Below are 16,054 nucleotides of genomic sequence, written 5' to 3'. Positions count from 1 at the left end.
TGGGTGTGGGCTTGGGTGACGGGTGAGGGCTGGGGCAACGGGAGCGATCTGGGGCAACGGGAGCGGGCTGAGGCGACGGGTGAGGGCTGGGGCGACGGGAGCGATCTGGGGCGATGGGAGCGGGCTGAGGCGACGGGAGCGGGCTGAGGTGATGGGAGCGGGCTGAGGCGATGGGTGTGGGCTTGGGCGATGGGTGAGGGCTGGGGCAACGGGAGCGATCTGGGGCGACGGGAGCGGGCTGAGGCAACGGGTGAGGGCTGGGGTGACGGGAGCAATCTGGGGCGATGGGAGCAGGCTGAGGCGATGGGAGCGGGCTGAGGCGACGGGAGCGGGCTGGGGCAACGGGAGCGGGCTGAGGCGACGGGAGCGGGCTGAGGCGATGGGAGCGGGCTGGGGCGACGGGAGCAGGCTGAGGCGACGGGAGCGGGCTGAGGCGACGGGAGCGGGCTGAGGCGACGGGTGAGGGCTGGGGTGAAGGGAGCAGGCTGGGGCTGAGGCGATGGGTGCGGGCTGAGGCGACGGGAGCGGGCTGAGGCAATGGGTGCGTGCAGAGGCAATGGGCACAGGCCAAGGGATCGGGGCAGGGCCCAGCTCCTGCTCAGCGGGCTCAGACCCGCCTGGCAGGGCCGTGCCGTGACACGCAGGCCCCGGCAAGGACTGCGATTGCGGGGCGACTCTGGCACGCACAGCCGCGATGACTCCGGTCCTGCTCTGTTGCTCAGCCCTCAGCAAGCACGCCTCCAACCCCGGGGCTCTGCTCCCTGAGACGTGGCAGCCCTCCTTTCGGGCGGATACCCGTGGGCGGCGGGAGTATCGGGAAAGGGCGCTCCGCGGAGCTGCCGCCCGGCCTCCGCGGCGGAGCGGGTCTCGAACCCGCGGCGCAGGGCGGTGGGGAAGGAGGGCAGGAGCGCCCGAGCCTCCCCGCGCGGTGCATTGTGGGCCCCGCACTGATTTATGCAGGGGCCGCAGAGGGCGCCGGGAGAAGCGGGAGGCGGCGGCGCTCGGTGCTGGCGCGGCGGGCGGTGGGTCGGGGGCCGGCGGCGGCGATCGGGGCTCACCGAGCGCGCAGGGCCTTTGCCCCGCCCTGCGGCCGCGGCGGGACGCAGCGACACCTACCCGGCCTCAGCCGGCCCCTCGCCGGCCACCACGGACGTGGAGGCGGCGGCGGGCGGAGCCGAGCCCGGCCCGGAGGGACGCGAGTCCTCCCGCCGCGGGGGAGCCTGCCCCGCCGCTCGGTAGGGGCCGGAGGGAGGGCTCGCTCGGCCCTCCCGGCGCCGGGGCCTCCGCGGCCGGGCTCGCTCCTCGGGGGCCGCGCCGAGCCCGAGCCGGCGGTGCGCGGGCTGCGGCGGCTGCGGGGCCGCGCTCCCGGCGTCGCTGGGGCCTGCGGCGGGGTGGGAGGCCCGGCCCGGCGCTCCCCGTGAGGGGCGGCGGGGGGAGCGGAAAGGCCCCGTCTCCTCGGCCAGCAGCTTTCTTTGTCGGGCCCCGCCGCCGAAGAGGAGCGGCGAGACCCGGGCGGCGAGCTGCCGGTGCCCCCGTCTCTCCTCGGGGCCTTCCTCCCCCGCCTGTGCTTCCCGGGCGCCGCCTCCGTTCCCGGCGGGTTCCTTTCACCCCTCTGGGCTGGATATCTCGGTTTCCGAGCGTCGTCGGTGGGACCGGCCGGGGCGAGAGCGGGTGGAGGACTAACGCAGAGGACACAACAGGTCTCCCTTCTCCTCGCCTTCCAGAGCGGTACCAGCGCCTTGCTCTTGGGATTATAAATGTTTGAAGTAAGACCCAGGAAACTGGAAGGAGAGCCTCCCGTTGGAATTAATAGAAGAGAAAAGAAGGGAGGCTTTTCCAAATCCTTTACAAGAAGGCTCATACCGTTTTCCCATGCTGTCCATACTCTCTTTAATAATGCGATTGTGACCTGAGTGGAATTTATGAGCGATGAACTATTGAAGCTTGCTGCACCACCGCATCAGAGTACATTTTTTTTTTTCCCCCCCCACCCTCAGCACATGATTCCTCCGTCCCAGCTGTTGCAGGACCTGCGGGCCAGTAATAGAGGGATGGGAAGCTGAGACAGTTTATTTTCATTTTCTTCTGTTCTGGGGACTTGGCGAGTTAGCTGAAGCTGCTGCTGCTTTTTACTGGATCTGCTCTTTTCTTGGCAGTTTTATTTGTTTTCATGAGCGCGGGGTGTTTCAATTAAATAGACATTGGACTAGAGCTGAATGGATGCTTTGCAATCCGAAAGGTTTTTTGGGGTAACAAAAAACTACTAAAAACAGAGAAGAACTGGTACTGCAGGAAACCTGGGGCCTGTTTTCCAAGCCTTTTTATTTTATTGAGCAAGGTAAATAATGTAGTGGTGTTGAAAATACAGGGCTTATGGTAATCATGCATGAAAATGTTATAAAGCACTTAAGACTGTTCCAAGTCTCTCAAGGCATTGAGAGGTCCCGCTGTAAGGCTCAGAATAAGTTTAATTGTTCTTTAAAATGTTCAGATATGAGTGTGAAATTTAAGGCTGAGAACAAACTTTGTGGTACCTGAGAGGTTTGAGAGAACTATTTTTTCTGATTTGCCTTGGGTTCTTGTGGGTTTGTGATGTTGAGAGAGGCTGTCTGAAGAACTTTAGAAGTCTTAGTGGTTCACAGAGAGTGTGCAGTAATTATATTAGTGTTTTTTTTCCCATGCTCTTTAAAAAAACTTGATGCCTTAGCCTCTTGTGAGGATCTGTTGGGGTCTGTCCAATTTAACAGTAGTACAGTATTTACATTTGCATTGTTAATTGTATTCATACTCTGCCTTGAATTATTTTTGCTTGCCTTGACTTTTGTTATCCACAGTGACAGCTGCTACCACTTCATAATGAATTTTTTGCTTTTTATCTTCCTTTACATGTGTATCTCCTGAATTGGACTATTTGGATTTGCCACTAATTTACATGCATCACTTTCACCATAGACTTTCTTCAGCCAGCATAAGCTCAAAGTACTGTTTTAGATACTATCTTTGTACGTTTCAAGCGTTGGAAGAAGCAGATAATGATTCTCAAAATATGCAGTGTAATCAGTTACTGGTTTAAGTGTATAATTTTTGGCGGCATGCTGCATGCTTATCTTTGTTTTTTTAAAGATCTCAGCAGCAGTTTACTCTTCAGAAAAATACAAATCCATGAAAATGAGATCACAGTTTGAAACGTAGCTGTAAAAATCTGGTTTTGCAAGAAGTCACAAGATTCTCATTATGAAGTGATGCCTTGATTAAATTGATTGTATACCTTTTCTCCTGCAGTCTTAATGAAATAGTGGCAGACACTAAGGTGTTGGCAACCTTTGCTGATGCTATCATTGGCAAAGCTAAGTTGGCATTATGGGTCGTATCCAAAGTTTCTTTGCTTATCCTGTTTAGATTTGTTTGAATTAAATTGATGGTCTTTGTTTTGTCTTATTTTGTTTCAAGATGATGTGTGAGGTGATGCCAACCATCAGTGAGGCAGAGATTCCCTCTGGGGGAAATGGAGGCCATGGTTCAGGCTCCCCGTTACAGTCAGATGCTGATTCCCATTTTGAGCAATTAATGGTATCCATGTTGGAAGAAAGGGATCGCCTTCTGGAAACTCTAAGAGAAACTCAGGAGACGCTAGCATTGACCCAGGGCAAGCTACATGAAGTTGGTCATGAGAGAGATTCCTTGCAGAGACAGCTCAATACTGCACTTCCACAGGTATGGACGTTTTGAAAGGAAGGTATCTTTCAATAATTTTTGTATTCTTTGTGGGGTAAACGTGCAGATGTGGCACTTGGGGACATGGTTTAGTGGACATGGTGGTGTTGGGTTGATGGTTGGACTGATGATCTTAGAGGTCCTTTCCAACCTTAATGATTCCTAGTTTTTACTTTCGTTAAAAATAATCCAGCCACCAAGCCAGGAAACATGAAATTGCTACTCTCCCCTTAATTGGTTTAGTGGTGGACTTGGTAATGTTAGGTTAATGGTTGGACTGGATGATCTTAAAGGTCTTTTCCAACCTAAACGATTCTATGATTCTATGATTTAATTTACTGAAGAGTCAGATTATGTTATGGGGAAGATCAATCTAGCTTAGTACTTTTCTGAAGTATCTGTTGGTGCTTGCTCACTTTGAGAAAGACAAAAGCAAGACAAGTGGTGAACATCAGCCCTTTCCCTCCGGTATGCTTTTCCAGTTTCTGGCATTTTTTTGGCTTAGCTTGAGCACGAAGTCTTGTCTACATCCTTTTGTTTAGTAGAACTTGATGGACTTTCTTCTGTCAGTAGTGTTTTTTTAATGTTGTTTCTAAGTGCCTGATTCATTCACGTGCTTAAGAATTACACACAGGCCATTCTGGTACCGTTATGGACTTTATTTAACAACTTGAAAAGTTTAAGACTGCTACCTTGTGAATACATGCTGAGTTGTCATGGCAGTGTAGAAGTCCGAGTGTGGTGTTTAACTCATGTAGTTCCTTTTGGAGACGTTGGATTTGGGTTTTTTGGGTTTTGGTTTGGGTTTTTTTTTCTTTTTTTTGGTCTTGCTAGGAGTTACTAAACATTGATTTCTGGAGGATGCAGCGTACCAACATACAACCTGTAGTGCTAAATGTGTTACATAGGGTAGTAGTGTGCAGTTAGGAAAGGTGGTTGGTGTCTACAGAACTTCTCAGGTTTTATCCATTCTAGTTAAAAAGAATACAACTGAACTTTGAACGCTTTGAAAAGCATTTGGTTGTAGGCAAAGCAGAGGCCGCTTTCAGGTGTCAGTTAACTGTTGATACCCTTACACTTTCTAGCATGGTTGGTTGTTGTCCCAAGTATGTCATGGTAATGTTATATTTGCATGCGTTATTCCAGTAATACTTAACTATTTTTATGAATGTTTACATATCGTGAAATATTGTAGTTCCTGTTTATACACTTTAAAACAGTAGTTTTAAACCCTTCTGTTCCCACTGCTCTAGTTATAATGTAATCACTGTATGACTCTTGGTATGGTAATTGGTGCTGGCAATTACTCAAGGATAGAAACTAAAAAGTAATACATGTTAATCTAGTTGTGTTACAATGGTATGATAGAAATCAGAAAGGAGAAGTTTCCAACCTTTCCTGCTCCCTGGGTTAAATCATGTGCTGCAGGCAAAAATCATTCTTTGTTTTTTTTGTTGTAATAATTGTGGCTTCTCTTTAGCTGCTATTTCAGGTCTGCTACATTAATGGATGCCATTAACGAATTGTATGATCTGTAAACTGTTATACTTGAATTTGTGGCTGAGTAGAGTCACCCAAGCTCTAAACTGTACTGTTCCTCTTTTCCCTTTTCAATTCTCAGCTTTCCTTCCGAAATCTAGTAAGCTACTTCCATGTAAACATTTCTTTCTAAACATTTCTAAAAGACTAATGAAAAAAACAATTCCTATTTTCAAGAATGCCATAATTTTATGGTTTCATGTGAAATCTGTAGGAAAGCAAGTCTCATAATTCAGCTGAGACACAAATTTTACTGCAATTTTATGTAAATATACAGTAGTATATGGATTTTTGTAGATTGCTGTTGAAAAATACTGTTGTTGTGGTATGAAAGCTATGCCGCTTTTGTCCTCAGTGGTGCTTAAGCTCAAATGGTTTTGGAAGGTGACAATTGATGATGCTTTCAAAAGTCAAAAATATTTTATTATTCTTGCTACAGTCAGAAATAACTTCTGTATTTGACAAGTTGTTGTTGTGGTAAAGAGTCGGTTACTTCATAGGTGTAAACTTCTGATGAGGTGAAAAGACTTTTTTGGTTTTTTTAGTTCTAATAACCGTTCACTAGGAAAACTTTGTGGTGACTGTAATATTTGAAACTGTTCAAACTTTGTTAATTATTTCAAGCTGAGCATTCTTTTGAACTATTGTCTCAAATGACCCGTTGTTTAGCTGTGGATTTCAAGGAGTGGTAGAAGCAGGACAACTTTAAATTTACTGACAACTGTATTATATTTTTTTCAGGAAAGAAGGAATTTAGTAATCTACATTTTTTAAAAATTTTTTTATCATAGTAGTTGTTTTCAATTTAGTAGGAATAGGTGTGAGATCAATTTAACTAGTTGTACAAATACTAGTAAAATTGCATGAATTACTAAATCACTATGTAACCAATGTATTTCTCCCTCAGACTTGGCATGTAGCTTATAACATGTCTTTGTAGTTGACTTTGGAGTACTTGGTCTTAAGGAGTATTGAATTGAATTGTTTGTATGTACACTTTTCCTGTTTCATGTATTTTGCTAAATCAGCCAGTTAGACTGTTCTGATGACTGATGGAAACGCCTTGTATAAAAGAAGGAATGCCAGATTGATTGCTTCTATAGCAAAACTACTTCTCTGTTTTTAGTATGAAGACACTCAATTTCTAATGGCATCTGTGTACTTAATTTCTTATGTTCACCGAGTTTCTGTATATAGGGAAGAGGCTCATACCGGCGTGTGTGTAGTTACAAAATGGCAAATGGGTACTTGTGTGATTGCACATCTTGTAGATTATAAAAGTAAATGCAACTTATTCTGCAGCAGTGATGCACATTCTCTTAAGTGTCAGAGAAGCAGACTTTTCTAGTATACTTACAGTGTGGTGGTCAGCTACTAGTTTAAAGGCATCAGTTCTAGCTCACATAAACCTGAAACAGCTAGTTAGAGTAAGACGACTTTTGTTGTGGATGTCTAATTCACAGAGGAGAGCATTCTGATCTTACATAGATGTGCTTTATCTGTTACATTTACACAGAGTAAAGCTGACAAGTTTTTCTTGTATGGACAGCTGGGAAATGAAATACATCAACATTGTCTTGATAAAATAACTGGATTCTTGGCAACGCTTTTTATTTTCTGGGAGTTACCTTCTATTACAGATTACCCTAGTCAAACTGTATTCTGACCTTGGAAGATGAACTTGATGAAATCAAATTGCTGTGCAAGAACTTAAAATTAATGTTATTCTTCCTAGAATTTTTCACAGAAAAAATGAAAATAAACTTCCTTCTTTGAGAACTTAGAGAACTTTTGTTTTTAATGTAAACACATTCAGTTATGATTTAATTATGGTCTTAGTGGATTTAATTACGTCCTTTATGTGTGTTCTAGAGTGCATTCCACAAAATTCAAGATTTATGTGCTTAAAATATGTAAATTAATCTGTGAAACATACAGGATGCTACTGCATTTAAAAGCTAAATTTTGAACTTAAGGTAGATGAGCTCCAAATGACTACCAGTTCTTGCTATTAAGGTGTTGCAGGCTAGGGTTCAGTTTGCTGGTAGAATTTCATGTAGAAGTTTCTGTAAATGACAACAACGTGCTTGTTTTGGGTGAAGACTATAGAGTTTAATTTACAGAGACCCTGGTACCTAGCACAAATAACAGCAAAGTTGATGAATTCACAGAAACTCTTACCAGGATGACAATTTTAATATGTATGTTAAGAATTTTAAAGCTGATGTACAAATATTAGGCTTCTGTAATACAGCAACACTCTTATTTTGCATTTCTAATCTTTTGGCCTTAAATTTATCATACTTTTATTTTACTTACCTTGCATAGAAATGAAAGTTAAAAGTTTTTTCTGTATTTGTGATGGTTCTGTTCAGAATTCCTGTATGCAGCAGTGTGTATATATAGGGGCAGATGAGAACTGTGTCAGAGGCTGTGTGTGTCTGTGTGTAAATAAGAGCACTTTAATGTGGAGTTAAATGGGGGGGGGGGGGGGGGGAAGCTGCCTATAATTTTGGTTTGGCTTTGCCTTTACTAGGTTGCCCATTGTATCTTAATTTAAAGTGAGTCCCCAGCAAGCCATCTTGCATTCTATCTGTAGTAAATATTTTATCACTGCTGCACACTTCAGTTAAAAATAGTGTGTGTCTGTTTATATTTGTATTCAGCTAAATTCAGGTACGTCTCTGTATAGTGATCTTCCTTAGACAATCTCAGAAATACTGTTTGATGTCTCACATGTAAGAAATATCTAAAACACTTGGTCCGAAGACTGCCTGGTATTGTTTTATAATGATGAACTTAAGGACTGAGTTGCCATTTTAATAATGTTGTTGTTTGGATTTCTTCCAGACAAGTTTTAAATAATACAGGATGTCATAGATGGAGAAATGAGGTTTTGAATTGTACATAATATGAAGAACACAGTTGCAGAAAGTACATTAAGTAAAGGGCTTGCCAAACGTTGCAACAGCTGAAATTTCCTTAGCATTTGAAGTGTAATTCCTTTTCCAGTATTCAGAACTGTTCAGCCTTGAGGTGACATAGCTTATACTTCTTACCCTAGCAAGACATGGTACTGACTTATAAATAAAAGCTGTTAGTCTCAGCAGTGAGCCCATGTGTCCAGAAATGATAGAGATCCGAAAGGATTTCAGCTGTGCAAAATGTATGTCAGAGCAGACCTACCCTCTGCTTCTCTCATCCCGTTCTCACAGCAAAGATGCACGTGACTCTTTCCCTTGCTTTTTCAGACAGCTATAATTTTAGTCTTGTCTATGTTGAATTTCAGTTGCTAAATCTTACTTGGCTCTTACTGTTAGTAAATTACTGGATAGATTTGTCTTTATCTACACAAGTTTAAGTCAGGTGGAGATAGGAGTTAATGTTTAGAATTCTTCACTGACTATGCCAATAAACCTCAACTTCCCTAACATTTCTTTTTTTGCAAGGCAGAGAAACAGACAAGTTTGGTCCAAAACATTCAGAATGTGAAGTTATCTGAAAGAATGCTCTGTGATTGGCAAAAAGAGGAGTAGCTACACGTCAACTAGTGGACTAGAGGACCAAGTCTCTAGCATTTGTTCTTTGTTTCTCATTTAAATATGTTTGGGTGAGTTTGTTTATTGAAACATCCCACACCTACCCGGCAGACATCTGCTTGCCTATTGTTAGCAACTTGCTGTTTATACTGTGCTTTTAATTTAGGTTATCTTGATTATAAATAGACCTTTTAGCTAGATTAGACTTAGAATTAAAGTTTTCTTGCATTTCAGGGTGAATTTTAGTGCTGTTATGATGTCCCATCAATCCCTTTAATAAAAAGATTTTATGAAGTCTATGGTTTTTATTTTCCGTAGTTTATTTGTAGGAAGAATTATTTGGTGACTACCCAGAAATGCTTTTTGTTTGTTTTTAATAGTGATTTGTGGATGTAGCCCTGAAAGATGAGCTAGTGATTAGTTTTTCCTGCTCTTCTGTTGCTATGTACAAATGTCTGATAATGGGTTTATTAATGTTTGGTGTGCTGTAGTCTAACTTGCAGTCTAACAGGCAGGCTGTATATAAGCTTGGGTGAAAAGGGCTATAATCAAACCAAGCTGTTTTAAAAATGTATGGTATATTTAGAACCAGGTGAACTTCACATATACACTCATCTATGCTAACTTGTCTATAGCCTCTTGTACAACAGGTAGGGTTTGGTTTTGGTATTCAGAATTCATCTGCAAGCCCTTCTATTTTTCCTCTGTTCTTTTTAAAAGTGTAACTGAAAACTACTTTAAAGATTCAGTGTGGCTGTATAGTTCCAATTTACATCTAGATGTTTAAAAAAAAAAAGGAAAAAACCTCTTGGCTATTTTTTTTATTTTAAGGTAAATATGAATTAAAAATACAATCCCCCCCGCTCCTGACAGGTTTTTAGTGTTTTAACATCCACTGGCCTGTGACTTTGGTTTCTGCTTTCTGGTATTTATTTAGGAGAGGTGGATGTTGGTTTTACTTGCAATAGGATTTGATATTAGAGTGAAGAGTACACATTTGTTTGTGTTTTGATATATGTGGATCTCTTATAGTTAACAATGTTGTCAGGGAACTTGAATCTTTGGAGAGAACATTTTAGCGGTCTATCCGTAATCCTGGTTTTTGCACTTCCTAAGTTGGCACTGCATCCGAGTACTCAATACACTTCACACTTTAACTTAATTTTGCTTTTAAAAAACTTTCCTGCTTTAAAGGAATATGATAGAGGTCTTCATGTAAGCTGCTGTTAGCAATTTAGGCAGCTTAAGTCTGTAAGGCTGACTGGTATCTGTTGACATATATTAGAAAATACTTAACCATAATCTCTTGTGCATATGGATCTCAAGCTACAAACACTGGGAAGGGATAAATACGCATTGTGTGTGTCAGGTAATCTGGGTGTTCGTAACTTGCCGAGTGTATTTTTTTGTAAGCCTGCCTGTGGATTCTCCAAGTGTAAATGGGGAAATGTGGGGCAATTCTTGCCAGGAAAAATGTTTTCACATTCTCCAGGCTGAAAGAAGAATTATTATTTTGCTGTCGAGTGGAGTGAGTTTTTTATTCAACTTGACTTTTTCACAGGAGCGCATGGAAATATGTTTCTGCGTTTTGTAAACTCCAGATAATTGTGTAGTGAGCTGAATACATATATCTCTGTAGGTCACTTGAGATTACTCTCCTAGTTCTTACGTTCAGAATTGGAGAAGTACTGTGATTACAATGCTTGTTGAAGTTAATGCTGAGTTTGATTCTGATGTGTTGTTTTCCTTTAAGGTCTCTCTAAATTGATGTGAATAGTTGCTTAACTTGTTTCTTGCCTATGACCTCTATCTATTTCAGACTTTGCCTTGGTTTCATATAAGCCTTACTGAAAATCAGCTCCTTTTCTTCTGATCTGTATGACAAGGCTCTGTGGCCCGTTCCTACAGTGGCTAGAGCTGTAATGTTTTTAAGAGAAGCTTTGTTGCTTAATCTTCTCTTCCGCTATTCCACAGTGGCTAGCCTTGAACTTTGCTCATGTGTTTATGTTCGTGTCTACTCAGAATATGGTTTTTGAGGATGGAAGTGAAAATCTTAAGGGGAATATAATTTTGGTTTCATTTTAAATATACTATGACTTTTAATGGGTACATATGAATAAGAACAGTGAACATATCTTTTCCTGTAGTTCATCTGTCTTATGGTTAAGTTTTCAGAAATATGAATGTCTAGGAGTAGTATTTAGTTTTAGAACTTTGAAGAAGTGCTCTCAGATTCCTTAATGAAAAGGTCCTTACCCTACCAGTATTAGGCATAATCAGATATCTTCAGGACAGATCTTAAGCAAGGACCATCACTTGTTCAAAGGGCCATGTGGAAAGAAACTTGAAAAATTTGATATGCGTGTCCTTCTAGTTTTGTTGAGGAGGAAAGAACTTCCACTTGGAAAATAAGTAAGTGTTTTCAATTTGTTGTAATAGGAAAATGGGCAGCCTTTGATTGCTTTTTTTTTTTTTTTTTTTAATCCCCTCCCTGCCCCCTAGAACAGCAGTCTCTATTTGGGTAAGCTCTGAGCCATGCTGTGTTGTGCCTTACTCCTGTTGCTGGTACATGGTAGAGTTTGGTATCTCAGTCTGTTTCATGTCTAATTGTCTAGAAATATTCTGAAGCACAGTGCCTGCTTTTTTTAATCCTATGTCCCGTATAAATAACGTATCGAATTTGGTTCTGCTCAGTGTAAATTATGTGTAGGGAAACATTGTTTTTAAATTCATATGTACCTTTTATAAAGAGTCACAGGGTAGAATACCTGATAAAAATGAGTAAAAAACGTAGACCACGGGTTAATGAACTCTTTACTGTCAAAACAACATTGACAGTTTCCTGTAATGAGAAATGGTGTTTATATTGAATCACTTGAAAAGGAATTTTGGCTGCCCAAATCCTTGGTGTAAAAGATAAAACTTTCTTTAATGTGGAGAGGTCTCACTCGATAAAGAGGATCATAAATTCCTGTTATTTTAATCGCACTGGGTCCATGATTATCTCAGTAAATAGTAACCAATTCTATTAAGCTGGTTTAGTACTGCTTCTGAATTTTCAAGCATGATTGTGAAACAAGCCACTGAAAAGGGAGAGAGAGATCTGAAAGTGGAATTGCTTGTTTTATTGTGTGCTTCACACAGAATGCTTGATATGAAAGTTTTCTCACTGTGTAAATCAAAATTGTTTTAAAAAAGAAAATTGGGGAAGAAGGGAATTGTGCTGTATGCATCTGAAAGGACCTCTGTCTTGATTAACGGCAGGGTTTAAATTGTGGATTTGTGGGTTTTAGTTGTGGATTCTCAAATGTCTTACATGAGCCTGTCACAGAGATAATTTAGCAATATACACTTTTGCCAATAGTATGTCATAGTCAAAACTCTCCTTTTCTTTGCACCCCTATCCATAAACAGGCAGACTGCTAGCTGAAATGGTCTTCTCTAACACGGTGGGGTTCATGGGTCTCCATTAACCTTACTGAATGAATAAGACTGCACCTAAATTCTGTTACTAGCTGTGCTTTTCACTGTGGTTTCTGTTTGAGTAAGACTTGTGGATTTATTCTTCCCAATGGGAACCTGAACTCTGTGTAATTTTACATTCTTTAAGGTTCTGTTGTGTATCATATTTAAAGTCCTGACTGCCATCTCACACTAGAATCTCTTGCTTCTACTAGGATTTAAGACATGGGCTACCTTTTGTGTTTTAATTTGGAAACACAGAAATAAAAGAAACTTTTGACCAAAGTCGAAGGTCATTTCAAGATTTAAATGGGATTCTGTTGTTCAAAGAGTTACCTGTAGTACTAGAAGTTCTTCAGATAATCTTACTATGGGTGTGAAGGATGACTACACCTGCGAGACCAAGGGTGGAACAGCAGAGCACATATGGAGAGCGATCTTGGATGTATGGGTGAATCTGGCTGGGGTTTTTACAGGTTTATGCGTGTCTTAGGTAAACTTCTACCTTCAGAGTATCTCTTCAAAGCTCCCTCTATTTGCCCTGTTACATTTGGGTGAATGACTAAAAGTTTGGTTTAGATAATTTCAGGGGTGCCTCGGGATACCACTGTGAATGTGTTTTGGTTTTTCTTTTTTTATTGCTGAGTAATGTATTTTTCATGCAGTATTATCACTTTTTTGTAGTTCATGGGGAGAAGGCTTGGAAGGTTATAACATTCTTTCAGCTTGTGTTGAAGATCACGAGGCAGGTGCATCTAGCGATTTATTTCTTTTAGAACATACAGCTTGAGTTTTCAGAATGTCTTTTGAGGGTGTGGTTCAAAAACATTATCTTCCAAAAGCTGAGCCTTTGTTTTAAGAAATCTGGAATTACTTTACTTCATGTAAAGTGGAAATGAAAAAGCTTTTTAGGATTTTAGCTTTCACTGCTTGTCCACGCAGGAAAGAAGCTGTCCTTTTCCCCTCCTGTAATCTTAGTTATGCTGATGCTTACCTTGGTGTAACTCCGATCCCCTGTTGGAACTGCAGTCTTTAGAAACTGCGTAACACGCTTCTGTATTTTGTGCAATGGTTATAAAAGATTAAGTCCTGGGAGGTAGTAGAGGAGAAATGGGCGAAGCATGCCTTTTCTCTTGACCGAGTAAGAGGCTGCAGCGCTTCCCAGTTGCATCATCTTGCCCTGTTGTAGCCCAGCGTGGAATAAGAGCTTCTTCCTCTCCTCTGACCAGGTTCCTCACCAATTCATCTTTTGCTTCAGCATTTGTTACTGGTTACAGCATATAGACAGGCTGTCCTTGTCTCTTCTCTTTTTTGTCTTTTTTCCCCTCCCTTCCCCCCTTCCCTGCCTTTTAGCATTATTCGTATCCCTGGTTTTGTTCTGTAACATGCTTTTTGGGGTCAGGTAGTTACGGAGTTTGGAACTGTTGATTATGGGTATCTTTTGTGGCAGACAAAAAATTACTTTGAACATTTTAAAAAAAACTTTAAAAAAAACCCATAAAACAACTATTTGACACTTAATCTATGTTGCTGAGTTAAGTTTTTCTGTGTTTAAATATGAGACTTGTCTGTTGTAAGACCTGAGACTCTACTCTTTTTGCACGGGCTTTAGAGTTGTCTTTATTTGTAAAAATCAAGCAAATTTTCCATGAAATGGTCCCGTTCCATTTAGTCCAAATATTGCAGATTTGTATATATGTAGCTTCAGTTAGCCCAGTAAGTTCACTTGGCATGTAAGCTGGGGTGATAGAGTACAAAGAAAGAGAAAAACAAAATGTAAAGAACCTGTAAGTTGAATTTCCTGCTGAAAGCATGTATCTGTCCTCGTTGAGTATTACTTGCTTAAACAAGTTTGAAATTATAAGACTGAACTGTTCATCACTTGGCAAAAAAAAAAAAAAAAAAAAGAGAGCACTGACGGGGAGGTACATGTTGATGCTTGTTTAATGACGGTGGCTTAGCCAGCCTTGTTCAGGTATTCCCAAGCACTCCCTTTTAACGTAGTGTGAAAAACGTACTTTACAACTACTGGCCACAGAACTAAACCTGACAACCAGAGGCCAAGATGAATGATTAGAATAGGGCAGGGCAGTGCCTCAGCTGCTGCTTACAGTTTTTGCAAGCAGAAGTCTCTTGTCACTGAAATAATCATGCATGAAGGATCTTGTCCTGGGTCTATTTCTAAAAAATAGTGGAGTATTAGTCATGTGAGGATTAATTTTTTAAACATGCTAGAACGCAGTATTTAGGATTAAATAATTTTTAATTCATAAAGTTGTAGGAGTTTAATATTAAATGCCAGCTGAGCCAGAATTGTGCTATTTCTTCTAAGTGCAGTATGTTTGGAGTTGATATACAGAAAATTTTTTTTTTCTTGCCCAAGGAAACTGACAGTTCAGTGTTGTTTACAAGTTAAAAGACCTTGCTGTAGCTTTTGTAGTAGCTGCTTAGCCTCCATAATGGGCGGTCCCAGGAAAAATACTGAACTTGTTAACTTTCCTCAGCATATCTTGCAGTTGTTTTACAGCTCGGCATTTTTGAGGGGTGTTGTATACTGTGAAATCCTGTATGGGATCCCAGCAAACCTTGACCAACTTTATGTGGAGAGGAAAAACTTCAATGAAATCTCTATAGTGTCATATTAAAGATGGAGACTGGTTTTGTCCCATATCTTGTCAAACTGGTAATGCAAGATTCTTCCTCTTTAATTAAGTACAACTGTATTCTCCTTTTGCCATAGTGGGTATGGGTGTGGGTAGGTTTCTTCACTGACATGTACTCCAAAAATGGAGATGCCTAAAGCTACAACTAAGAAGTTGTGCTACTACTTACTGTATTAGTTACTAATCAAAATAGACTAGGCTGGGATGCAGGAATGTGGTAATTCATATTGTGAAACACTTAGAATTCACTGATTCGGAGTGTAACTGAGAGGCATTTGTTTTTCTAATCCCCCCCCCCCCGACCCCCACCCCCCCCCCCCCAAGAATTGTAAACTTATTTCTGTGTTAAGGTAAACTATTCTTCTGGAATATTGGTACTTGGACTGGTTCATTATTGGAAGGGATTACTCTGTTATTGACCAGTCTCAACAGTCACAGTTCTGCACAAAGTAGCCAGACACATCCCAAGTTGAAAAGCCTGTTTTTCAATGACGACTAAAGTTTTCCTGATACGTATTTTAGCTGATCTTGTACATTTTTCCAAGTTGAACAACCTTGGTATGGTTTTGAATACTTCTGTGCCATATCTGCCCTTCCAGGGGACGTATTCATGTACATCCAAGAGCAGCTAAGGTGCAACTCTCTGCATAACTACCACAATGAAACGATTCTCACCATGTGATGGAAGAAGGCTTTCTGCCACCATTGCATATGAATAGAAGCGAAGTTTCACGCAAGTCTGAGGAGCGCTTCTGTCTTTCCTGTGCTTGCTGCTAGGCAGCTGTTACCTTACAGGTGTTGTAATGGTTCTACTTTTGGACTTCTTTACTCAGAAGATTCACAATGTTGCCTGAGTAGGGACAACATTTTAAAAGTATGTTAGGAAGACAGAAGAAAATAGTGTTTCTAGTTATTGTTCAGTTTGTTAATTTCTTGTTAATCCTCTGTGCATGCTGTTAAGTTGCAGGGTTCATACAATCACAGAATAGTTTGGGTTGGAACGCACCTCCAAACATCATCTAGCCCAACCACCCTGCAGTGAACAGGGACATCTTCAACTAGAGCAGGTTGCTCAGAGCCCTGTCCAACCTGACCTTGAATATTTCCAGGGATGGGGCCTCTACCACCTCTCTGGGC

General features: G+C 41.5%; 1 protein-coding gene across 1 annotated transcript in view; it reads left to right on the top strand.

Annotated features, from left to right (window-relative positions):
• The first annotated feature begins 3,450 nt into the window (after positions 1 to 3,450).
• Positions 3,451 to 16,054, top strand: part of PPFIA1 (PPFI scaffold protein A1) — a 58,817-nt gene continuing 46,213 nt past the window's right edge. Inside the window, exon 1 of the mRNA XM_075713291.1 lies at positions 3,451 to 3,714. Within this exon, the coding sequence (XP_075569406.1) occupies positions 3,451 to 3,714 (264 nt within the window). The remainder of the gene's footprint in view (positions 3,715 to 16,054) is intronic.

The sequence above is a fragment of the Pelecanus crispus genome, chromosome 6 (assembly GCF_030463565.1).
Source record: "Pelecanus crispus isolate bPelCri1 chromosome 6, bPelCri1.pri, whole genome shotgun sequence".
NCBI lineage: Eukaryota > Metazoa > Chordata > Aves > Pelecaniformes > Pelecanidae > Pelecanus > Pelecanus crispus.
This window is presented reverse-complemented; position numbering and strand designations above follow the sequence as displayed.